This window comes from Lissotriton vulgaris, chromosome 4_1, assembly GCF_964263255.1.
Source record: "Lissotriton vulgaris chromosome 4_1, aLisVul1.2, whole genome shotgun sequence".
NCBI lineage: Eukaryota > Metazoa > Chordata > Amphibia > Caudata > Salamandridae > Lissotriton > Lissotriton vulgaris.
The window spans coordinates 1,918,207,571-1,918,234,961 of record NC_141691.1 but is presented as its reverse complement, the minus strand read 5'-3'; the positions used below and the strand labels follow the sequence as shown (position 1 = coordinate 1,918,234,961).

General features: G+C 42.8%; 1 protein-coding gene across 1 annotated transcript in view; it reads left to right on the top strand.

The window, feature by feature from the left end:
• The first annotated feature begins 243 nt into the window (after positions 1-243).
• Positions 244-27,391, top strand: part of ZFAT (zinc finger and AT-hook domain containing) — a 933,238-nt gene continuing 906,090 nt past the window's right edge. The window contains exon 1 of the mRNA XM_086966254.1: positions 244-386. Within this exon, the coding sequence (XP_086822380.1) occupies positions 365-386 (22 nt within the window). The 5' untranslated portion in view covers positions 244-364. The remainder of the gene's footprint in view (positions 387-27,391) is intronic.

Sequence of the window (27,391 nt, the reverse complement as noted above, 5' to 3'; positions counted from 1 at the left end):
CGCATTTTGGAACCTTCTCAAAATAATCCATTTACGAACGGAGGGAATAAAAAAAGCTATACAAGATGGACGCCACATCCACCTTTTCAATGGAGGACCGACTAGTTTATGAGCGATAGCCCCGATAAAAATAAAAGAAGGCCTATGGCGCACATCGCGCGCTTCCTGTGATGTCACTCACACGCGCTCTCGTTTGTTCTCCCGCTATTAAAAAAAAAAAAGAAACCACCCACGATCTCCAGCTATGCAGATTCGACAAAGTAGTCTCCCAAGCTCGCCTGTAAAATTATAACAGACCTAATAGTTGTGAAATAGCTCGCACGAATTACGTCGGTCAACAATAATTGGCACTCGCGGTCAGGGCATGGAGGTGCCGTCCGCATCAGGTAGGCTTTTTTTTTCTCCGTTAGTACTTTCGTAGATGGGAGGTGCGCGCCTGCGAGGAAGTAAATGTAGCGCCAAGAGCCCTCTGGCGCGGCAGATACATCAGTGGCGATAGCCAATCAGCACCGCGCGCAAAGAACGAGATTGGTACCAAGGGCGGCAGATTCGCCGTATCTAAAGAAGTCTGGGCGGTGATAGCGAAAGAAGGACAGCCGTGCACCCATACGTCATAGCTTATTTTCTCGTGCCTTACCTTAGACATGGTAGCATTGCGCCTTTGGTGCTCCTTTGAATGACACGCCAGACGTTGCTTGCCTCCGCTCGCTGTAGGGATCGTTTGGAGGGGAGCGTTTATTGTAAACGTGTTATGGGTTGTTGCATAAGAACATACTTACACCGGGCGGTTTGAGGCACCTAGCAAAATATATAAAATATATGTTTTAAGTGGATGTGTAGGAGGGAATAACGGGATTTAAAACACATTTGCAATGTTAATTGTATTCAAAAGCATTATAAAGATAGATCAGTTCAAGAGAGGCGATAGTAGAGTAGTGGAGTTGTTCAAATGTTTTTGGTACCCTGCGTGCAGTGCTCTGCTTTAATGTTGAACCTCGTAGACCATGTTATCAAGTCTCCTGAATTAGGAGATCGTGAAAATTGCACACCGGGTGAGGAAGGCAAGAACCAGAACTCTAAAATGCAGACGTAAGAATTTTTAAAAAGAAACTAAAACACTTAAGAAGGATGACAGCAAGACATAACTGAGTGCGCAAGGGGCAATTAAGCTCAGGTTCGCAGAGTGGTACACGTTTATGATGAAGCTAACCATAGCTGTGAGAAGTGGGGTTAAGTAAGATGTAGTTTGTAGAAGAAGACATGAAATATGGTATTACTGAGAGTAGAAAAAAGATGATTATTCGATCAAATTTCTTATTTCAGTCAGTATTTGAAATTGGAGAAAGAAGGGGATGTTACAGTTATGTACTGGATGAGTATTTCAAATTGTGTGTACTCCAGGATCTGTGTAGGGTATGTTGTTTCTTAAAATGCGGGCTGCAGGAAGGTCTTAGTTTTCATGCACCACCTGATGTGGGAAACATTTGAGTGGGGTATCTGGTTGGGGTTTAAGGTTTTATAGATGAAACATACAAATTTATATACTAGTCGGCCAGCTTGAAGTGGCATGCCAGCTGTTAAGAGAACTGGAGTGAGGGCCTCGAAAAATCACAAAAATTTTACTATACCTGTAGGTCTAGTGACTTAAAAAATTTACTCAACCTATTTGTAATACTCTTGACCCATAAACTCGTTTTAAATTATGTGATTGTGGGCAAATCTAATTAATTGAACCTCCATATTCTTCATGATCACATTTGAGAACAACTTCAAATGTATGAGTTCAGCATGTCTGCTGTACAAAACGCTTTTGTTTGATTTAACAGACTAAACTTTCTTTCCACATATAATATAAATCTAGCCACATATAGGATACACATGACCCCTGACTTGCCTCTTAGTTCATTAACAGCATTTTCATCAAGGCGGGCAGGAATTTTTCTCAAATCGTGTTTAAAAACTATCACTTTTAATAAATACATAACTAAAGCATGAAGTGGTAGCACACTGTCATTTGTAATCAGCAGATTTTACATTGAAATTGACACAAACTTTCGCACTGTCTTGCAGCTTTACTGATACAACTATATAATGTACAAACAATAATGTTTGGAAATAGAGTTTCTGCAAATATGTGTCATTTGCACATCACCAAGTAAAGTGTCCTGGTTTGATTTGCTCCTATGTAACTCTTTGTTTGCATCACACTTAATTACAAAAATAATTTCTTTTGTAATTCCTGATATATTTTGAAATATTGGTAATATTAATTTACAGGCTATTTATTTAAATTTTGTGTTAGATAAAAAGAACTTGCAAACAAAAAAGAACTGACATCTTCAGACCGCTCACTTGACAAAAACCTCTAACTCTAGTAAGAAAGAAAAAAACCTAATTTTCCAAGCAGCAATTAGTGTAATGATAAGCTGACATTTACCTTTTTCCTTGAACAGACTGTAAATGTTTCAAGATAAAAACAATATTTAATGGCATATTTATTGCTCATTCACTTTCTAAATGAACAGAACACCTTTTTCTTCCCAGCCTAAGTATACTGGCCAGATGGGACTAGTAGGTGCTAAAAGTTGCTCAACCTGATAAAAGTTTACTTGCAATTGCGAGTGGGCAAGTAGATTTTTCTAGGCCTGCAGTGCTAACTAAAATCCCCACTCCAGGTTAAAAAAAAACAAAACAACAAAACTGCAGAATGGACACCATAGAGCAGATTTCCAACAATTGGTATGATTCATAAGAATTTACATAATTTTATATAAGCAAATGTACAGTTTACATTACATTACAATATAGTAATGTACAAATGCTTCATATCTGAAAAACCTAATAGAAGAGAGTGAACAGCTGCTACTCGGTATTCGTGGATTATGTGATGTTCTTATTTTCAGAAAATTGTGAGATGGTGCAGTGTCAAATGTAGAAGTGCTATGGAGTGCTATGGAGTGCTAATCGTTTTACACGTGTATAAAATACAGTGGTAAGACAACTATTTCAGAGAATTGGTGCCACGGTCAAGTGGTTACATATGCTGACCGGCTGTGTTAGTTTCATAACACCACCTCTTTTGGTAGCATAGTGTCTACACTAATGGTCTTATGATCTGAAGGGTTATCAGGACATATATCGATATAGATGAGCGCTACCAGAGCTCCGAAAAAAAAGAAAACATGGTAAATGTTGGAACTCAAAGTACTACTGTATAAAAACAGCCCTGCAAATTACGTGGGTACTGTATGGGTAGATGGGTCCCAAATGAAGAGTACATTTGCAAAAGATAATGGTAATCACATGCTTGCAATTGCATAAAAGTCATATTGCACCAATATGCGAGTGCACTAGAAGTTCTCAAAAGAGACACATCAAAAAACCAGGAAGGAACTAACTTAAAAAAACTGAAAAGTAGAGATTGAAATTCTGATGGTATTGAGAAATTCAGATAGTATTGGAGAGTCCAGTTCACTGCAGCCAATCCAGCTGTGGAGATTGAAATAAACTATAAGGGTGCATTGGTTTACATCTCTGTGACCCGTGATACTGTGGCGAGTAGGGCGTGCATACTGGGAGGTTTAACAGCAAAAAATGGGGATTAAAGCTTGATGACTGCACCGGTACTAAAGCCCCAAAAGTAATGTCTAATGCAGTGAAGGTGCAAGTAGCCTGGAACACAATCCCCTAAGTCCCATAAATGAGAAAAAGGAGGCAAGTCCCCTACGTCCTCAACAACTACATACACAGAATAGCCCTGCACCCTTCAAATATTAATTGCAATATTAAGTGAAGTTCTTAACAACATTCATATCATAGGCAATTCATAGATGATCAGTTGTTTTCCCAAGAGAAGTCAAATGAAGGCTCTTTAAGTTTAAAATAAGATCTTTTTTCAAATTTCTTTATAAAAGGAATAGCCAACGCGTTTTGTCCGTTACTGGACTTCTTCAGGGCTATAAAAATACAAAAAGACACAAAAGTGCTATTTACAATGGTGCAGACACACATTTAAAAACATGTAGCAAAAAACAGATTTTGTATGTAACAATGTTTGTCCAAGTCAAGTCAAGTCAAGTCATAGAATTTATATAGCGCACTACATACCCAGAGGGTTTCAAGGCGCTTAGGAAGGGGAGGAGGATTACTTGTCAAATATCCACGTTTTAAGTTGCTTTCTGAATGCTAGGTGGTTCTGGGTAAGGCGAAGGTAAGCGGGGAGTGAGTTCCATGTTTTAGCAGCCAGGTAAGAAAAGGATCTGCCTCCCATGGTGGTCTTGTTGATGCGAGGTACAGTGGCGAGGGCTTGGCTGGAAGAACGTAGTTGGCGGGAGGTGGTGTAGAAGGACAGTCGTGAGTTGAGGCATTCTGGACCGATGTCGTAGAGTGATTTGTGTGCGTGGGTAAGCAGTCGGAAAGTGATCCTCTTGTTGACGGGTAGCCAGTGGAGGTCTTTAAGGTGACCAGAGATGTGTTCGTTGCGTGGGATGTCTAATATGAGTCTGGCTGAGGCGTTTTGGATTCGTTGGAGTTTCTTCTGGAGTTTTGCGGTAGTACCTGCGTAGAGGGTGTTTCCGTAGTCCAGTCGGCTCGTGACCAGAGCGTGGGTGACTGTTTTCCTTGTTTCGGAGGGGATCCAGCGAAATGTTTTTCTGAGCATGCGAAGAATGTTGAAGCAGGAAGAGGATACGGCGCTGACTTGTCTGTTCATTGAGAGTGAAGAATCCAGGATGACGCCTAGGTTCCGTGCGTGGTCTGTCGGGATGGGTGCTTTTCCGAGGGCTTCCGGCCACCAGGAGTCGTCCCATGCAGAGGGGGATGTACCTAGGATGAGGACTTCTGTTTTGTCTGAGTTCAGTTTCAGACGGCTTTGTTTCATCCATTCGGCAACTTCTTTCATTCCTTCGTGTAGGTTAGTTTTGGCGGTGCTGGGGTCGTTGGTGAGAGAAAGGATCAGTTGAGTGTCATCCGCGTAAGAGATGATGTTGAGGTTGTGTTGGCGTGCGATGGCCGCGAGGGGGCTCATGTATATGTTGAAGAGGGTGGGACTGAGTGAGGATCCTTGTGGTACGCCGCAGATGACTTCAGAGGCCTTGGACTTGAATGGTGGAAGGCGGACTCTCTGGGTTCTTCCGGTGAGGAACGAGGTGATCCAATCAAGTGCTTTTCCTTGGATTCCGATGTTATTGAGGCGTTGTAAAAGGGTGCTGTGGCAGACTGTGTCGAATGCTGCAGAGAGGTCAAGGAGGATGAGGGCGACTGTGTCTCCATTGTCCAGTAGAGTTCGAATGTCGTCTGTTGCTGCGATGAGGGCGGTCTCAGTGCTGTGTTTTGCTCGGAAGCCAGATTGTGAGGGGTCGAGGGATTTGTTGGCTTCGAGGAAGGCGGCGAGCTGGTTGTTGACAGCTTTCTCGATGACTTTGGCCGGGAATGGAAGAAGCAAGATGGGGCGGTAATTTTTGAGTTCGGTGGGGTCCGCTGTGGGTTTTTTCAGAAGGGCGGTGAGTTCAGCGTGTTTCCAGTCTTCCGGGAAGGTGGCGGAGTTGAAGGAGCAGTTGATGACGTCTCGGAGGTGCGGTGCTATGACGGAGTCAGCTTTGTTGAAGATGTGGTGAGGACATGGGTCTGTGGGGGATCCTGAGTGGATGGAATTCATCAGGTGGATGGTGTCCTCAGAGGAGATTGGGTTCCAGTCGTTAAGGGTGTTCACGGGGGGGAGATGATCAGCAGATGGTAGGGTGGGTTGGTTTCCGGGTTGGTTGTCAAAGCTGTTGTGGATGTCTGCAATCTTGTTGTGGAAAAATGAGGCTAGGGAGTCGCAGAGGGTTTGAGAGGGGGTGATGTCGTTGGAGTTGGCCGAGGGATTGGAAAATTCCTTGACGATGTTGAAAAGTTCCTTGCAGTTGTGGGCGTTGTTGTCAAGTCGATCCTTGAATGCTGTTTTCTTGGCTTTTCGGATTAGTTGGTGGTGAGTGCGTGTGGCGTTTTTGAAGGCGTCCTTGGTGCTGGTGGTAGGGTCTTTTTTCCAGGCCTTTTCAAGGGAGCGGCAGAGTTTCTTGGACTTCTTGAGATCATCGTTGAACCATGAGGCCTTCTTGCTGCCAGGTTTGTTTTGACGTTTTTTCAGTGGTGCTAAGGTGTCAGCGGTGTTGGATAACCATAGGGTGAGGTTGGCGGCGGCTTCGTTAGCGTTAGAAGAGAGGGCTGGGGTGTTTTGAAGGAGTGATGCGGAGATTTGGTCCGTGGTGATTTTGTTCCAGTTTCTTTGCAGGGTAGGTTGGAGGTGGATGCTGGGTTTTGGCTTGTTGTAGGTGAAGTGAACGCAGCTGTGGTCAGTCCAGAGGAGGTCCGTGGTGTGGCTGAAGGAGACATGGTTGCTGGATGTGAAGATGGGGTCGAGTGTGTGACCTGCGATGTGGGTGGGGGAGGTGACTAGTTGTTTAAGTCCGAGGTTGGCGAGGTTGTCCACGAGGGTGGCGGTGTTGCGGTCGTTGATCTTTTCGAGGTGAAAGTTGAGGTCTCCCAGAAGGATGTAGTCTTTGGAGGGGAGCGCGTGTGGGGTGATGAAGTCCGTGATGTCTTCACTGAATTTTGCGCGGGGTCCTGGTGGTCTGTAGAGGAGGGTGCCTCTGAGTGTGGTTTTGGGGTCGATGTGGATCTGGAAGTGAAGATGTTCGGAGTTGGCGAGGTTGGCGTCAGAGCTGGTTGATATGCGGATTGATTTCTTATGGACGATCGCGATTCCTCCTCCTGTGTGGCTGGTGCGGTCTTTGCGAGTGATCTTATAGTCTTCAGGGATGGCAATGGTGATGTCTGGTGCGGAGGAAGCATTCATCCATGTTTCCGTAAGGAAGGCGATGTCCGGAGAAATGGTGTCTAGTAGATTCCATAGGTCAATGGCGTGCCTGTGGACCGATCGGGTGTTGAGAAGGATGCATTGTAGGTGGTTGGGGTCGGGAATCTGTGGTGTGGTCGTAGCGGAGATGTTGTCGGTGCCGCTGAATTTGCAGGAGAAGCAGGAGAAAGGTCCATGGGTTTGTCCAGGGGCGGCTTGGACGCAGGTGGGAGCGCGACCGGGGTTAAGGGCTAGGAGGGTGGCGGCATCGTAGGTAATGCGGGGGGGCTGGGAGGGACGGGGGCCAGGGGGTCTGGCGCTGGGCGCGGTCCAGGCGCGGACGGGCGTAGACGGGCTTACCTTAGGCGCACCTTCGGCGCGGCCGAAGCGCGTGGACGCTGCGCGTGGGGGCATTGGCCATAAATGGATGGTGGAGGGGGCGGAGCGTGGGAGGGGCCGCTGGGAGGCGGTCTCGGGGAGGTAGAGGCGGGCCAGGAGAGCTGAAAACAACAACAAGATGGAGGCGGGCTGCTTGAAAATGAAACCGGGGCACAGTCCGAGTTAAGCCTGAGCTATTGCCACAAAAATAAACACCACTAGTGGGACCGGCCAGAAGCGCTATTAAAATTAATGCCAGGCAGCTCGCATGTAATTGCACAATCTAAATGCGTGCAGAAGCGTTATGTTATATCGTATGTGCAGCAGCCAGCAGCAGATAGTTCAGTGCAGGAGCGCAGAATTCAGACAATGCTAGCAGCGCTATGTGGAGCAATAATGAGCAGTTAACGATACCAGCGCTGCTTCCAGGTTCTTGCCAAACAGTTTTATAAAGACACAGTAGTCAAGAACAAACACTGGGCCATAAGTATTTCTTGTTAAAATTGTAAGCAGTTATTTACAAGTACATATGCATCAAGAAATAAAAATTAAAATGTTATCTACTTAGTAACTTAGGAGACAAACGTACTCTTTAACATTAACAAAATCTCTTCCATTTCCAAATGTGATTAACACTGTTTATAAAAAAAGGTACCTTTGATTTCTTTATGGTAGCTGTAATTCAAAATCTGTACATACTGAATTGAAAAGCCAATCAATCTGTAAATAGAATGATGCCCATAGTTACACACCGATGAGAGCTAATATTCGCGGAAAACATGTGGCATTGTTCATACACCCTATATTTATGGGACCCCGTATGGCACTATTATCAGCAAGATAGCAGCCTATTGATGATATTGGACCATCTCAAAATATTAATAAAGTGTACTACAGCTCATCTTAATGTTTACATTCTGTCATTTTTGTTTAAACAACAATTCTCAATTTTACGGCATCAACACTTCAAAAAAAGGGTCTATATACTCCAGCAGCTGTCTAAGTTCAAGAATATTTTCACAAATGAAGTGTAAATCCTGAATGAGATAAGTAAACATGTATCAGCATTTAAGACATCTAAACTTTCTAATATATATTACTCTTAAATATCAAAGGTCATTGGGATACATAGACCAATATCCATCTCCTACTTACAGCATCCATTTGTATAGTCCTATGTCAGCTCTTAGGCTAACTGTGTATAGCCAGGCAGTGGTTTCCAGAATCATTTTAATATTGGCATAAAGCATGACACAAGCGTCATGTGCAAAAACCACCTCATAATATCATAACAAATTTTTAAGTGGACATTTTTTTATAATGTATTTTCTTATAACAGTTTTCAGTTTTTAACATCTTTATTTCGAATATTCTTCATAAAAGACAAAATATTTACATACATATGAATACTAACAATATAACATGATCAAAGACATTTTATAAAAGTTAAACGTAAAGAACAAAAATTAAGAATTGGTTAAAACCTCAATTAAATATGTACATAAAGACGGCAAAAGAGGATTATTATTGAACAAGTAAGTATAAAAAGACACAACCTCAATACTGGTCAGAGTCACAATCTAGTAGGCTAACATGCTATATGGGTTTTTCATGTCGGGATGTTACGAACTGTCTTAGACCTTAATAACCAAGCCCATCCAAGGAATTTGGCCAATCCAATGGAAAGCCATTCAGAGGTGTTAGTTCTTAGAATGAGCAAGGCTTCACTACTCGACCGGGTCTTTAATCTATTGCATATAGGCTTTAACCACTTGTGACGTGGTTCACGGTAAGCATTACAAACAAACAAAAAATGACCTATTGTTTCTTTATGATCAGTGCAACATGGACAAAGTGAAGACTCCGACTCCGACTTCTGCCAACCACTAGTGAAGGCCCTTAGTGGCAGTGTACCTAGACGGAACTGAAGGTAAAGTTTCCTATCTAAGGTTTTGAGTATTACATCCCAAAAGCACTCGGTATGAGGGACTATTTTATGAAGCAAAAACAGACCGGTCAGGTTCGGTTTCTCTGAAAGAGCAACGTGTTCTTCTTTAACCATGGACCAGAAGAGAAATTTAAAATCTTTCTTAGAGGGAAAGATGTGAGAGCCCGGCTCAGACCACAATAGGGGGAGGCCCATTCCGATAAGAGTATTTCTAATTGACTTAAACCATGGAATTTCACCTGCTCCCTGTTGCGATCTAACATCCTGAAGCTCTTGGGCAAACATGGCAAGTTCCGGTGTGGACCATATACGTCTCCATAACGCCACCATCCTGTACTGGGCTTGATGTTTAATGGAATGAAACCCCATATCCATCGAGAGTGGTAAAGCGGGTGTTGATGGGGGAAGACTGACTAGATTTCGAAAAAATTTGTTCTGGATCCTATCAAGGACAGCCAGGTCCACACAACCCCATATATCAGCCTAGTATAATATGGCAGAGCTGATTTTTGCACTATAAATTTTAAGAGCGGGCAATACCCTTTTAGTCAGAGAACTCCGCTGCTACCTCACCAGGCAACCGGAAAGACGCGCAAATTTCAGGCTAAGCGCCGCTATTTGCTCTTTCCAGCGTAATCTATAGTCCATTGTCACTCCAAGATAAGTCATAACTTCAACCTGTTCCAGGCTAGACCCGTTCATCGTAACATTGCCCCTCTGTGGTTTTTTCTTTGTCAAGACCATAAATTTGGTTTTATTGATGTTAATTTCTAAATCGTTCTCATTACAGAAATCCACAAATTTGTTTATAGCTACCTGCAGACCCTTCTGTGTTTTAGCCAATATGAGCGTGTCATCAGCAAAAATTAAAAGGGGGAATTTAGTCCCACCCAGTGTTGGAGCATCGGTAGGGGTATCTGAGAGAAACGTAACCACTTGATTAATAAAAAAGTATGAAAAGGGTGGGGGCCAGGACACAGCCCTGTCTCACTCCACGAGTCACGGGGAAGAATTCTGTGACCTGGCCCTGGCGACCCCACCTAACTCTAGCAAAGTTTCCCTCGTGCATCCTGATGGTAAATTCTAGGAGCGCAGAAGGAACACCCATCTTTCTTAAAGCAGCCCACATCTTTCCTCTGGGGACCAAATCAAACGCTGATTTGAGATCCACAAATGCAGCGTATATCGTGCCACCTCTCAAAAACACAGTTTTCCAGTAGATCATAACAAATCTTAAAATCTGATCTACAGTACTAATGTGAGCCCTAAAGCCAGCTTGTAATGGAGAGAGAATGTCAGCTTCAGTCATCCAGGAGTCAATTTTTCCTAAAAGCATTCTAGCCACTACCTTTTGTAGGGCGTAAATAAGACTGATGGGTCGGTAGTTTCCTGCATCAGTTTTGTCCCCTTTTTTATACACGGGCAGAATCTCTGCCCCTTTCCACGAATTTGGGATCCTGGTCCCTCTAGCTATCGCATTTGCTAGGGTAGTTCTGTACGGGACCCAGTGCACTTGGTCATACTTAAAAAGGTCCTGCTGGGACACAGTCCATACCGGGGGCCTTACCGTTCTGGACTTGTTTAAGAGCAGCTACAGTTTCTGTTTCAGTGAAGACAATGTGATCAAGTATGGGCACCGCAGTCTGTACACTGGCATCTTCCCAAATGTGGGAGATCCGTTCCGTGTTGCTAAACTGCGTCGCGTAGTGCTTGACCCATTGTTCTGCAGGCACATGGTTAACAGGGACTTTCGAATCCCCAGTCCCTCCCCATCTCACAACCTCCCAGAATTTTTGTTGGTTAGATGAAGTGCTTGCTTGATATAAATCTAACCAGCGCTGTTCGTCCCAGTTGGTTTTTGCCTCTATAAGTACTTTCTTGTAATTAACCCTAGCTAACCTAATGTCCTTGGCTGACTTGGATTTAATAGCAGCTATCAGGGTGCTATGGGCAAGGCGACAAGATTTATCATACCATTTGGTCCTAGTTGGTACTGGACCATTCTTCCTTCCTTTTTTGGGTTCATTAAAAAAAGTTTTAATCTTATTAAAAAGAGACTCATGGATCAACCCTATTTGTTCAAGGGGAGTGCCTTCGTTAACTATGGGTACCATCGAATTGGTGGCTGCTGAGACCTCCACCGCAACCCTTTCTAATACGGTAGGGTTGTCTATAAGCCTAGTCCAGCGTACCCTTCTACAATCATTCGTGAGAACGGCCTCGGCTGTAACGGTAGTAGATGCAGAGTCCAATCTGAGACCCTCATTCAGTAATAACTTTATTGCCAGGGGATTATGGTCACTTTCTGGTCTTGAGACTACTTCCATGTCCTCTAGGATTTTCCAGAACTCTATCTTTATTAAGAAGTAGTCAATACGGCTCGAATGCTGGGAATTGTCAAAAGTGACCTTTCCCATCGAATCTGATTTAGTTCTACCGTTGGCTGCGCGCAGATCCCATTCAAGACAAAGGCCTAACCACTGCATAGCGGCCTCGGTGACTTTTTTAATTGGAGGGATAGATAATAGTGGAATATTCCAAATTTGATCGATTTCCCCATATCCGTCTTTGTCAAGACTAGGAAAAGGTTCAAAAGAACAATTAAGATCACCTGCCACCATTATACATTTGTCACAAGTAATATTATTTAATAGGGAATCTAAATCGCTAGCTGCTCTCGCAGGCTTCCCACCAGGTTGCCCTCTTGCATATATATTAATCAGAAAAAAGTCCTGGTTATTTTTACCAGACAATTTCAAGGCAAGAATATCGTTACTTAAGGTAGGAATGTCAGTAATTTTAAAAGCTAAGGATTGTCTGATCCAAATAACCAGACCTCCTGAAGGACGTCCCTTAGGTCCTTTACAGGCTGGTTTATAGTAGTTAAGGTACCCAACCCGGAAGATTGCATCAATTGACCAGCTTTCCTGTAAAATGATTACATCAAAAGAGTCCACATAAGAACCCCAATCATCCTCAGACATTTTCCCTTTTAATCCCGCTATATTCCAAGACAAGACTGTGAGGATATGAGTAGTTTCTTTCGGCAAGTTGTTAGATGGATTCACAGTCTCCCCAGGGACCAAGAGTCTAGAAGTGTGATTTGAGAATTTCACCCTTCCTACCTCCCCTTGGAAGTTTCCACTCAGCCCTGATACAGTCACAGCCCTGAGAGATGGAGAATAGTTAGGGGAGCTCAGTACAACTTCACTCGGCCCGGGGATCGATAGTAGATTATCAAGTCAATCCACACCTTCCAAGCCGGACAGCGGAACAAACCGGTTTGTGAGGTGCGGATGAAACAAAGGGTAGACTGGGGTGTCAAAGTGAAATCTCCCTCTTGGCCTGCCCCTTCTGGAATGTTGATATGGAGTGTGGGGTCTACTTGCATATAAAGCCGGATAGAAATAATTCAACGATAATGTTTGCACATCCCCAACTCTTCCGAATCTAGGTTCCCTGCTGATGAATTCAGCCACCCATGGTTCTCTGAAGCTTATCACCACACAATCCCCCTCAAGATCTTTCTTACCATAACCTACCCAATCCACCCTCCTTACATTAAGAATTTCAGGATTCAGGTTGGGTGGGAGCGGGCGATTTTTATTAAGCCAGAATGTTACCTTATTGTAGAGGTCCTTGTGTGTTTCTCTTTTACCATCTCCTAAAGGAGCCACGCCGGTTAAGATGATAGTGTAAGGCTGTGACTCTGGGGGGAGATTCACACATTGTTTCCTCGGGATAGGTTTGATATTGGGCCGGATATTTTGGTCGTGACTACTAAGAGTTTTCTTGGCCTGGGGTTGCTTTGCGGCCTTTTGTCTGGGTACGCCCTCAGAGCTAGCTGTTTTCTTGGGGGCCGATACGGTTGTTAGCTGCGGGGCTTTTGTCATAGTAGGTCCTGCTTTAGAACTGGTGGCCCCTGCTTTATTATTCACCAGAGTAGACTTCGGAAGCGACGGGGCAGTGGGGGACAAACCTTTGGAGGCTAAACTGGCAAGAATTCTGTTTGAAGACGCTATATTATCTTTTACCAACCTATCCAAGGAGTCCATTTTTGTGTTCAATAGTCTTGTCCTTTCGGATAGTGGTAAGAGTAGGGATTTCATTAGCAACTCTATCTTGGCCAGAAGTATACCTTCTGCAATGCTAATTGTGGTGTTATGGTCTTCTGGTCGGACCACCACATTAGCATTGGGCAACTGTGTGGGTGAATCAATAGTATTTCCCGCCCCCTCAGTATGTTCATCTAAGTCAGGAGAGTCTAACCTTTTACGTTTCCCAGGGTTCTGTGAGGGTGGAAGTTGTAAAGGAAGAGGGGAATTCACTTGCTCATTACTGATGTTAAGATTTGGTGAGTCCGAGAGACCTGATTTCTCTCCAGGCTGGTCTAGAAAAATAGTAGTCCCTCCATTTAGCAAGTTATCGTGTGCAGTGTTATGTGGGCTATCTTGACCTGATCCCACTAACTCCACTGTTTGGGTCTCAGGAACAGTTACTAACACTAAATCAGCGTTAACATCATCGCTATCTGTGTCTAACAGGGAAAGCGGGATAGGGGAGACAGCCTCATTAATTTTCCCAAGAGAGGATCGCTTGCCTGTAATTATATCTAGTGAAAGACGTTTTTCAGCTAGAGCGATTTCCTTCTCCAGTATGGCAGTAGAGCGTTTAAAAAACTGGTCAATTGTACCCGTAAAAGTGCCATTAGAGGTGGAGACCTGAACTTGCCTCTCTTTACCTGATCTTAAGGTCATCTTTAGATATACAAGTAACCAAATTAGCACCAACCTCAGACCTCAAATTATGTGCAATAATGGGCAAAATTAGGTCAAAGCGGTTATACTGACAATGAGGGCACAACCCTGGATATAGTCAAATACAATATTTACAAGACAAACATTTAAAACGTCTGTTAGGTGATACCATGAAGTGCTAAAGATATTGGGAAGTAAATATTAGGGAGGAGGCCCAGCCTGGCCTCCCTCGGCCTCTGACGGCCACAGATGGTCCCGCCCTTGTCCCGGGCTTCTCCCGCGCAGCGGGATCTCAGTGCACTAATAAGGAGGAGAAGGTGGGGTAAGGGGCGTGGCGGTCAGGGAGAGCGACCCAGGTGTTGAGGGTTGACCGCGCGCAGGGACTCCTGGAAGTTAGAGTCCCTGCGGGTCCGCTCGCAGCCCTGAGCCTCCCTGTTCTTTCTCCCCAGTGCAATAATCCAATCACAGGAAACGGCGCCCCTTTCTGCACAAAGCGCCTCGCACCACACGGCGAGGAGCTGCGTTGGCAAGGAAGGAAGGGTCCAGGTGCAGAAGAAAGACCACGGCAACAACCGGTCCAGTAAGGAATTTTCTTATAACCTTCCATCACCTTTGTCAATTAAAATATTATTCAATAAAACAAAGCAAGCAGTTTTGCAATACACTAATGTCTATGTAGGTGTACCTAGTGCCAAAAGGTATAAACCCAGAGTGGCAGCTGACATCTTAAATTGCACTGAACAAGAACAAGCAATCTTGCGATACACTGATAGCTATATAGGTGTGCCCAATGCCGAAAAGTATAAACACAGGGTTGCAGCTGGTATCTTATGTTTAAGTGCTTTTATTTTATTGCACTGGAGTTTTTTTAATTTTCCTAAGTGTCATTAAGTAAGGATATGAACAGGCTTTCTTCATCGTACCCCTCTAATACAGAATGCATCAGTTTTACAAACCGAAGCTTAATACCGTACACTAGCCGAGAGTGCAGCAGCCATCTCTTAGTAGGGCAAGTCTCCCACAGTGAACAGAGTTCTATTGGCACTCACATTAAGTTAAACTTCGTGAGTTGATCCAAATGGTCCCCTACAAAATTCTCCAATACTATACTGTATAATCACAACATCAGTGAAATTACAGACCACGACGCCGCCCTTATCCTACCCACATCGTAACTCCTACTCACCGCAAAAGTACGCAATCTGTCTTGCTTGTGGTCATCTGGTTTCGATGGCTCAACGAAAACCGCTCGTTTTTATAGGATTCGTTAAGTAAATAATCCATCAATTAATTAAAATTAATTCCTCATTAGCCTTCACACGTCGCATTCCCAGTGACGTATCTGTCAATCCATATCAGGCGCCATCTTTGAATGGTTGAATTCAACACAACAATTAATACGTAGTGGGCGCCATCTTTAAAAGATTAAGTTCACCTATATTTCTCCCATTTTTGTTGGCGTTTCATAAGCGCCATATTCAAATGGGTAAATTCCATTTACTTTCCTAAAATTTCGAAGACATGTATCCCGATATATCCAGAACGCCCTCTTGAAGCATTAAAATTCGGCTTGTATTCGCATTCGCTTACAACTAATAGTCCTATGTAGCTCATCCCAATACGTGAGCCTGGGTTACCTATTATAGATGTGGAATACATCATCCATTACGTGCACCATCTATAAGTGGCCACATCAAACTTGATTTAAGCTCGTTTTTACATCTGTCACTACCAAAACGAGCTTGCATTAAAAGATAAGCGTGACAATTCTCTGTTACTTTATATCAGGTATGGGATAAAGTCTGAGTAAAGACAATCCCTTAACTTGATTTAATATCGTTTTTACAAGTCTTACTACCAAAGCGAACTTCCATTAAAAGATAAGCATGACAATTCTACATTACCTTATATCGGGTACGGGATAAGGTCTGAGTAAAGGCAATCCCTTAGTAGGATTCTGATATTGTATATATTACCTCTTCATTAGTAAGCCTTATGGGAATAGTTCTCACTGGCTTCATACTTCTGTAATCTCATTTTGCTCATCACAGTACCACAAGATGGCGCCATCTTGGATAAAAATATATAGCATCACGGCTCCATAGTTTCAGCCTCAGTCATTTCACCCCTTAGTACAACACATGTCAATACCAAAACACAACGGTAAGACTAAGATGCCCACTACTTACAAGGGAAAGCTAATCTCCATCACCAGAGTGTGTATGGAAAGCCTCTCTACGGGGGTACTTTCTTCTTACTCATCATAATGAGGCTGTACGTCAGTAATGATCCTAAAGAAAATGGTGAAACTCGTTATTACCGTTTAGCCCAAAGTTTACAGATCTTAGCCTGCAAATCCAGCTTGCTTCCATTTGCCTCAGCTGTATTGTCCTGTCACCACCCCTGGGATTCAATCCCACACTATCTATAGCATGAAACCTAATTTCACTATTGTGGGGATGACACTCAGCAATATGTTGTGCCACAGGACTTCGCACATCTCCATGTTTGATACTCCTTTCATATTCTTGGATCCTGATTTGTAAGCTTCTAATACTACTCCCACATAGATCATTTCACAATGACAAATGATCAAGTACACTACATATGTAGTGTTGCAGTTGATAAAAGTCATAATAGAGTAGCTCCTAGGTCTATTGTATTTGAACATCTTTGTCTTATTCAGACCATACCTGCAGACAGAATAGTTCCCTCACACATAGATACCTAATGGTTTATCAGGTAACCATGTAGTTAAAGCTACCCCAGGTGGTTTTACAAAGCTGGGACAAAGAATGTTTTTTTATAGTTGTTCCCTTTTTGTAAACAACTCTAGGTTTGTTAGGAACAATATCCTGTGGAAGCGTGTCCGATTTAAGTAAGTACCAATATTTCCTTAATATTTTGTAGACATGGTTACTATACATACCATATTCGGTCACAAAGACACATTGATTCTGGTAAGTATTCTCCCTCGTGCGGGATTGTTGTACTAAGTCTCAGTACGCTTCTTTTTCCTGATCTTATTCTCTGCTTTTTGAATGTCAGTATGGTCATACCCTCTTCCTTTAAAGTCACACTTAATCCTCACTATATTTTTTGCGAAATTGTAATCCTTGCTACAATTTCGGCGGACTCGCACCATTTCACCATACGATATGGCTGCGATTGTATTTTTGGGATGACAACTCGCAGCATGCAGTACGCTGTTGCATGATGTCGGTTTCTTGTACATATCACTGTGGACCACATTACCCTTAGCATAGAGCCTGAGATCCAAAAACATGATCTTGTGTGTGGAACTACTAATGGTTAATTTGATATTGCGATAATTTGCATTTAGGTAACAGAAATATTCATTTACAGCATCAGCGTTACCCTTCCAAATTAAAAAAAGATATCGTCGAGGTAACGGACACAAAAAAGAATGTGGTCCACCCATTTTTCGGCGCCACACCCCCAGGCATTCTCCATCTCATACAAACCCATAAACAGGTTTGCATAGGAAAAGAAAACTTGCAGCCCATGGCAGTTCTCCGTTTTTGTAGGAACCATTTGTTCTCATGCAGGAAAACATTCTGGGTCAATATCAGTTCTGACATAGATAGCAACATCTGTGCATGTTCTAGATAGCAAGCTTGCGCTTATAGAGAAATTATTTCAAGGACTTAAGCCCATTTTCAAGCTCTGTGCATGTGTACAGACTTTCTACGTCCATCGTTATGAACGAAAAAGTCCCCTCTTCCCACACAACGTCCTCTAAATTTACAGAGGAGCTCTCTACTATCTTTAAGATAGGAAGGTAAGTTCTGTACAAGCGGCTGGAGGAAGGAGTCCACATACTCCGCAAGATGTTCCGTGGGACCTCCATTCCCAGAAATTATAGGCCTGCCAGGGAGAAAACATACCCCCTTTATGCACCTTAGGAGCACATAAATGCACAGAAATCGTGAATTATCTGCCAATTGATATTTATACTCAAGGTCAGATATCAGACCAGATTTTTGCCACTCAACTAATCTCGCAGATCTAACCTATAACAGGTTAGATCTTTGTGCTTCCAGATGTGAGATAGGTGTATTTGTTATGCCAAGAAATCCATATTGGCCCAGATATTAGTGGGTGGCGGAGAAAAGATCCTCCTATTTCTAACTTGTGTAAGCCATGACTTTCTCTCCTGGTTACATCTGTAGATTGACTCAGATTTATTTGTTTACATTTACACAGCAAGTTGTGTAGAAACCTGTTACAGTTCTGACATAACACAAGACTAGAAGTTTGTATGTATAATTAGTTGCAAAAGATGTTTGAGATTTCTAAATATGTTATTCTTTTTAAAACATTAATATTTGATACAAATGCAAAACATTTGCTTTATCTCCACCTTGTACAACGTGTCTGTGAGCAGGAAGCCTGACACCTAGTGATGGAATTGCATGTGCACACTCAATATTGAATTATGGGTTTGTGGGCAGGCCTCATGTGGTGGTTTGAGGTGTGTTCTGCATCGTGTCGCTCAGCTGTGAGCTCTCAGCCCTCGCTAGACCGGTTGTTTATAACTGTAACTTTGTGATCGTATGACTGATATTTAGAAGCTTGGCATGATGCCACCGCTATTTAGTATCATGCTCTGCAAAGCATGCATACACTCCAATACTATAAGGAAGAGTAGGGCCCAGCATCATGGGCAACATCCATTCAAAGTGTAGGTGAGTGTGCAATCAATCATGCTGCATCCAAAGAGTTCCTGGTACTGCTAATTAGCCACTGCTGGGAGGATGTGTAAGCAGAGATTGAGGTGGTCCAAGCATTGCGGCGGCGGGGGTCTGCCTGACCCATCCTAAAACCCAGCTTTATTTGCTCAACTCTGCGTGCTCTGCCTGGTGCCACACATTGCATGATAATCTTGGGCTTTGCCGTGATGTAGAAACATTTCTGAAATTGCAGTAGTTTAACATGAAGAAGTGTGGTATTTGGCAGGACTAAACAGAAACCCCTAAGCAAGCCCCCTTTCAGTAAGACTGCAACACCAAGCACTTCTTTGTGACGGCTACAACAGGTTGTTCCAATACCTTAATATTAAAATAACCAGAGCATGTCCTCATCAACAATTATCCAATATTGATACATTCAAATACATACTAAGTGATTCTCTATGTCTCCCCTTCCAAGTAAACCATCTGAAAGTTAACCTCTCCATATTCTTTTTTTGTCCTCATTTAACCAAAATATGCACCGAAATCAAAGATAGATTTTTCCGACCATTTCCGAAAATTTCAAAGGCAGATTATTACTGGTCTGGTCACACTCCCAAGGGAGAGATGGACACAAAGTATCTCCAGAACCGCGCCTTTTACTGTCTGAAAATAGTCTTAAACCTTAGTCTTGAGATCTTAACAGAGCGCTGTTTTCTCTCTTTACAAGAGAAAAGAAAAATCCCATCCTGGGACTCTTGTCTATGGCATGTTTTTCATCATTGGACCCAGAAATCATTAATGTAAAAAAAAAACAGAATATGGATAATAACACCCTAACCTCCTACCATGTTTACCATCCCCTCATAGTGAAAAATTGAAGTTTCTTATATATATTTCGCATCTACCTCCACCTAATTATCCCAAATTTTCCAAAATTTTGATTTTCTAGTGGATTTACCTAGTTGATCTAAAGAGGATATCCTCTGAATAGAGTGAATCCATTCTTCTTCTGTGGGTGAACATGGCATAATCCATTTAATACAAATTTCCCTTCGGGCTAATAGTATAAGGGTAAAAAACAAAGCTTTATGGTTTTTATTTAATGCCCGCCCATCAGTTTCCCTCGGCAGTAGCCCAAAAATAACTGATAAAGTTGTTAAATTTATATCCACCCCATAATATTAGAAATGGTCTTACCCACATTTTTCCAATATGCATGTATTACCGGGCAACTCCAAAACATGTGGACCTCGTTTGCTCTATCTTCTCCACATTTAGGGCATTTCTTGGTTTCTCGATTTCCCATTTTCGATAGCCTTTGGGGGGTCCAGTAAGCCTTATGAACTGTAAAAAGGTGATTCTTTTTTAAAGGGGCAGCATTTACACAAGACCATAGTGAAGACATAGATACTTGCCCAATATTTTCCTGATCTTCATCCGGCAGATCCTTCTTCCATGTCTCCATGAATGAGGCCTGCTCCTCTTCCCCATTTTGGACAAGTAGCCAGTACCATTCTGCCAGTTCTTTTGTTTTTATTTCCAGAGAGACTATCTTGAATGCCAAATTAGAGTTACCTTTCAACTAATTTCTTGATGATTTTATCCAGCTTGAGGGTTGGTAGTACTTAAATTTCGATACTTGATTTCCGCAGATCGCCAAAAGGTGAAGCCAGGTAATCAATTCTGCCTCTATTACATGTTGCCCCCATGTGGTGATACCGCAACTCCTCAAAGGAACTGCAAGGGCGTCTTGTAAGCATATCGGGGTCCCAGGAGGATCCCATATTGGAGTAATATCATTGTAATATGGAATTTTTGAGAATCGTCTCACCTGGGACCAGAGTTTTATTGCAGATAACAAAATCTTTAATTTGACCTTTTTACAGAATTTTGGTTGGCCAAATTTGAAAAGAAAAGGCCCAGCTTGATTGGTGAATTCAAACGTTAGAGCTTTATAGAGGGGGGAAAACATAGAGCTTTCCATCATTAGTTGTCGGAAATGTTTTAGTTGTAATTGTAATTTTACATTTATATAGCGCATTATCACTAACGGTCTCTAAGCGCTTGCTTTGGGAACCCGTCCAGGTTTTTCCCTGTGAAATAACCCGTACTGGGCACCCCCAAGGTGAAAGCCAGGCATCCCGCCACGGGGGGCCCATAGTGGAGATTAAGCAACCTATTGCCCGGAGTTGCAGAGTGTGAACCTGTGATTCGAGCAGGCACCGAAGCGAGAATTATCGAGTCCGTGGACATTTTGGGCTCAAGAGCCTGCCGCGTCGGGAATTGAGCCCTGGTCCCGGGTCTGACCTCTGCTTCATGGTCTGCCTCTTCTAACCATTGAGCCACACTTCTCCAGTTGGAATGCACATAAATATAGATACAGATCAGGGGTTGCGATTCCTCCATATTCTTTTCCTGAGTTTTTTTAAGGCTATTCTCGGGTTCTTATTTCCCCTGCACTTTCATAAACAAAACTTTTGGGAATTCTAAGGGGATGGTATTAAATAAGAAGGTATATTTAGGAAGAATTGATATCTTTATTAAGTTTGATTTGCTTAAAAATGAAAGCGGTAATGTTCCCCACGTTTGTAATTGTGATCTCACTTCCTTTGTTATTTTCTCAAAGTTAACCTGCGCTATTTTATCAATATTTTGGACTATCTGAATCCCCAGATATCTAATTTTTTTTTTTCGTATAGCTACTTTCAAAATCCATATTCTATTTAATTAATTCTGTCTTTTGTTGATTTAGAAGGTACCCTGAGACCTTTCCAAAATGTTCTATCTCTGCCCAGATACCTGTGTATGATGTTTCCAGATTGCTAGTAAAAATAACAAGATCATCGGCATATAGCCCGATCTTTTTTTCCCATCCGTTACATTCAAAAGGAGTAATGTTTTGACACGTTCTTAGTTTACAGGCCAGTGGCTCGATATAAATATTAAAAAGTAGCCGGGAAAGGGGGCAGCCTTGTCTAGTTCCTCTTCTAATTTGTATTGAACTTGTTAGTTTCCCATTGACCAGGATTCTTGCTGAGGAGTTATTATAGATAGCTTTAATCGCTGCCAAACATGTTTCGCCCAGATCAAAACACTTTAAAACTTTAAACAGGAAAATCCAATTAACCCGGTCAAAAGCCTTGGCAGCATCAAATGTCATTACTGCCAAAGGAATTTTATATGTCTGGGCCATATCTATAGCTCCAATGAGATCTTAAACTAATTCACTAAGCTGTCTCCCTTTCATGAACCCCTTTTGATCTACGTGTGTTAACAAACCCATCACCTTATCCAGACGTTTGGTAATAATCTGTGTGTAGATCTTATGGTCACAATTTAATAAAGAAATAGGCCTATGGGACTCGCATAGTCGTGGATTTTTATTTGGTTTTAAAAGGATTGAGATAGTTGCTTCTTCTCATGATGTGGGGGGGTTCTGGCCCTATACGAATGAAGAATTAAATAACTGTAGAAGAAAGGGTGTCAGTTCTTCTTTAAATGCACTATAAATTTCATTCGGAATGGAGTCAGGTCCAGCTGCTTTTCCTTTTTTTAAAGATGTAATCGCTTGAGTGACTTCTTGCAGAGTAATGGGACAATTTATTTGTTCTTTTTCTTTTTGTTGTAGCGAGGGGAGGGCCAGGTCTGATAAAAATTCATCCATAAGATGTTCCTCAATTATCTTCTCTTCTGTGTATACAGTTTTAAAAAATTGGAAAAAAGACAGCTCTATTTCAACTTCATCTGAGATTACAATTCCAGAGTTTGCAGATCTAAGATCTCTTATCCCATTTCTTGTTTGATCAGATTTTGTTTTCCAAGCGAGAAGTTTGCTACACCCTTCCCCGTACTCATGATGGGTCAATTTGCTGGCGTCCCATTTCTTTTTAATTATAATTTCTAAATGGTCAGTAAGTTTGTGTTTTGCAGTAGTTAGGTTTTTTAAGATACTTATATTTCCTGGTTCCTTTTTCGAGTTTCCTTGTAGTCTGCAAATCTCATTTTCCAGTTTTTTTGTCTCCTTTTGTATTTTCCTCGCCTTTTAGCATGATATAGCCATTAATGAGCCCCTTAAGAAGGCCTTCAAAGTGTCCCATACTGTTTGAATTGAGGTTGAGTTAATGTTTATATAAAAAACTCTTTAATTTCTGTTTTTAATTTTTCGATTATATTTTCTTCTAATAGTAGAGCTCGATTAATGGTCCATCTCCGTGGTGTTTAAACGTTATTCATAGCTATTTTTAAAATAACGGCCGAGTGATCTGACAAATGTTCAGGAACATGGCTGACTTGGATGGTGTTTCTGCTCATTACTGCGCTTATTAAAAAGAAATCAATTCTTGAACGGTGTCTACATTTTTTATTATGAAACGTGAATTTTCGACCATATATTTTAGACTTACTAGCCATCTCTCTCCATATATCTATTAGCCCTATATCTGACATTAATTGTCTAGTGGCTTTTCTCATTTTTTGTGTATTACAAGCTACTCTGTGTGAAGTGGTATCCTTGCTCGAATCTAAGACCATGTAAGAACGTGTCAAATCATTACCTTCAGTTAAGTGAAGAAGTAAGGTGTATAAAGGTGCCAGGTCATCCACATTCGGCCCATATTAACTTGCAAAAGTCATCTAGGCTCCATTAATTATTTATTTAGCAACCGCCCACCTTCCCAGTGGATCAACTATGCACTCACCCAGCATGGCCGATGCTGTTTTCTTAATCAGAATGGCTACCCCCTTTGTTGTGCAAGGTTGGGTTGTGAAAATACAATGTTCAATCCATCTCTGATTTTTCAAGATTGTTGACCATTCTTCTTTAAGTAGATGGGATTCTTGAATAAGAAGGATCTTACATTTGATAGTCTCAAATATTCTAATACCCTTTTTCTTCTTTGGGGGACCCTCAACCCATTCACGTTCCATGACATGATTTCCAGGTACTTTACTCTATCTTTTCCAGTCATATTTTTCTAAATAAGAGGAACTTTTATTTAAGAGATAAGGCTTAAGACTATTAAAAATAGCATTGTTAAATGAGAACATTTTTTTTTCATTTTCTCCCACATGCTCCCCCACCCAGTGGAATGGTAAAAATATTTCTTTATTGCATTTTACAAGAAACTCCTCCCTCCCACCCCCCGGGGAAACCTCCCTTATTACTATTAGAGGAATTCTTCTAATGTTTAGGCTCTTTATCTGACCAGGCTATGTCTTATAACATTTATTTAGATGTTGAGCTCTTTATTTGATTCACCAATGCAATAGCTTCTTCTGGATCTTTAAAGTTAAACATTTTGTTGTTCCACATCACTCGGAGAGTCGCGGGAAACGTAACTTTGCTGTAGCACCTAAACTTTTTAGTTCTTGCATTACTTTCCTCAGTTCCCATTGCTTTTCCTGAGTATAGTGGGATATATCAGATCTGATACGAAATGTCCAGCCAACCTTTTTATATACTCCTGCTTTCAGCCCTCCTGCCAGGATTTTTTCTTTTAACATGTATGATTTAAAGTTAACTAGAATTTTTCTGGGGTTTTTCTTTCCTGGTTTTTAAAGAAACGAATCTCGATGGATTCTCTGTATATCATCTTCTAATGTCTTTTTATCAATATCCGAATGGATTTCTAACAGTAGATTTATAATATACTAGCAGCCCGCCCCAGTGTTGCCCGGGGCAGAAGGGGGCTGGGGGCAGCATCGCAGCAGGAGTGGGGCAGCAGAGCGGCCGTTTTGTTGGTCCTGGCCGCTTCTGCCCACGCTTTGTTTTCCCCGCCGTCCCGACTTTTAAGAAAATGCTTTTTGAGCACTCAGTGTTTATGGCCCACGCCCGTCGTTGGTCCTGGCCGCTTCTGCCCACGCTTTGTTTACCCCTACCTCCCAACTTTGAGGAAAATGCTTTTTGAGCACTTAGTGTTTATGGCCCCCGCCCGTCGTTGGTCCTGGCCGCTTCTGCCCACGCTTTGTTTCCCCCTACGTCCCGACTTTGAGGAAAAGGCTTTTTGAGCACTCAGTGTTCATGGCCCCCGCCCGTCCCTCGGTGCGCACCCGCGGATGCTTCTCTTAACTCTTCCTCCGCTCCTCCCCGCGCTGCTGATTTTACCGCTCCACTGCTCCTCCGCTTCTCCACTTCTCGCCGCTCCGCAGCTCCTCCCCGCGCTCATGTCCACCGCTGTTCCTCGGGCTCCTGTACGCCGCTCCTCCCTGCGCTGCTGATGTCAGCACGCACGTCGCGGCCGACCGGCGCTACTTCCAAGGACTACTTTTTTTTTAATCGTAAATTTTTTAAATAAGGTATATATATTTTTTGTATATAGCCTATGTCCTTCTGCTTGTCCTGTCGTTTTCAAACATGTATTGGGTGTTTGGATTGGTGGTGTAGTTTTCGAGTTTACCTGGCTCAAAGGTCACAGTTCTCTCTTTATAATAGTAGTATAGATGACCTTAAATCATCCTCTTCTGCATCCTCTGGCACATTTAAAATTCGAATATTGTTCCTCCTTGCAGCATTTTCCAAACTCTCCAATTTTTCTTGCAGAATTTTGTCATCCTCCCTCAGGGCCTGAATTTCTTGGGGGTTTTTATCTACCCATTTTGACAAGTCATCAACTGCAACTTCCATCGCCCCCACCCTATCAGATATAGCATTCATTTTGGATTCAAGAACCTCACAAACTGTATGTATTTTTAACTGATTATTTTCAGAGACGGCAAACTTATCTCTCATCTCTGAGAGCAGCGTTGCTAGTAGTCCTTCGGTATGAGAGGTAGATCCCTTATCACCTGAATTTAGAGTACCTGTTAGAGTTCATAGCTTCAAGTGGGTCCCCTTTTCCTGGTGAGTCGATATCTTCTAAGGGTAAAGGCGTAGTGGTGAGTGGTATACCATTCGTAATATCAATTTCATTAGACTCCTGTGAAGGTAATTCATATCTATTTAGTGTGGATAATGGCTCCATAACCTCTCTTATTTCCTTTTTGTTTTTATCTGGAAATTGAGATATGGTTTGAGAGATCAGAACGCTGTTATCAAGTACTTTTGAGCTTGAACTCTGTGCCTGATTTAGTTCTTTTAAAGGTGGCTGTGTTTACCAAGCCTCGCATCTCCTAGTCCTGAATGACTGGTGGTATGGGGATCGGGGAGACCCGGCCTATGCCCTGGAGCGGTTTCTGATGGAGCCACACTCATTGCACACTATTCTCTATAAGGCGCAGAGGCGTAGGGCTACGCAGGTGGTGTTTGACATTTGGAGACAGGCTTTGCGGTGCATGGGGTGGTGGCAGACTCTGACTGAGGAGACTCCCCTTTGGGGTAATGATCGTCTGCCGGGCCTGGCCACTTTGCAGGGATTCACGGGGTGGGACGACATTGGAATATCCAAATTAGGTGACGTCATTTCAGGGACGTCTTCCTAAGTCATTTCAGGAACTAAGCGTAGAATACAATTTGCCCCGCACACAATTCATCAAATACCTACAGTTTTGCCATGCCCTGACCCCGTATCTGGAGGGGTTGACCTCGCTTCCTGAGTATAGCCCCCTTGAAGCCCGGGTGTTCATGGGTGACATAGAGACAAAGAAAATATCACGCATATACCAGGCCCTGATCATACACTGCTCTTCCACGCTACAGAAACTGAGGGAGACTTGGGAGGAGGACATAGGGACGCTGGAGGAGGAAGACAGGAATGAAGTGCTTGCGGGCCCCAGAGGTGCTGCCATATCCATCCGCCTTAGGCTCATCCAATTTAACTATCTTCATAGGGTGTACTATACCCGGCGTAGACTCTGGCAGGCGGGTCTCATTGCATCTCCGAATTGTACTAGATGTGGACAGGAAATAGGAACATTCCTGCACACGGTGTGGAGTTATGTAATGTTATGTTATGTTAGCCGGATTTGTAGAGCGCACAGATGCCCCAGCAAAGGGGCGTCCTGGCGCTAACAGAACAAAAAAAACGGACAAAAGCAATAACAGAACTCGAACACAACAACACTAGGGGGCAAGGGGAAAAAGGAAAGTTTTTACAGCCTTCCTGAATGGCAGGAGTCCATCAATAGCACGAATATGAACAGGAAGGGAGTTCCATAACTTGGCAGCAAGTACTCTGAAAGAGCGGCCGCCAATCCTAGACCTCTTAAAACGCGGCACTACAGCCAGGTGGAGACCAGAGGACCTCCGAGACCGTGCTGGAACATATGAGGAGATGAGGTGCTCCAAGATCTGAGGGGAAGAATGTTTGAGGATTTTGAACGACAAACAGAGGGCCTTAAACTTAACTCTCTGAACGACAGGGAGCCAATGGAGCTTATGAATGTTTTTTTTGGCTGAGCAAAATCTCGGTAAGCCAACCAGAGCCCTAGCGGCAGCGTTCTGGACTCGATGGAGTCGAGAGAGTTCAGCCTGATTCGCTCCCAGAAGAAGAGAACTGGTGTAGTCCAACTTAGACAGAATCATTGCTTGAACAATGAGCTGTCTAGTAGGCGCGTCAAAATATTTAAAAATGGATCGAAGCTGACGCAGAGTCCCAAAACACGTGGCAGCAACCTTTTTAGTGTGGGTGGAGAAGCTGAGTTTGGAATCAAACCATACCCCTAAGTTTTTAACCTCAGTGACAGAGATAGGAGTAGGACCAAGCTCAGATGGCCACCAGTTGTCGCACCATAACTGACTCTGATTCCCAACAATGAGCACCTCGGTTTTCTTGGCGTTCAATTGAAGGAAATTATCAGTCATCCAGCGTGCCACGGAGATAAGCCCCTCGCGGAACTTAGC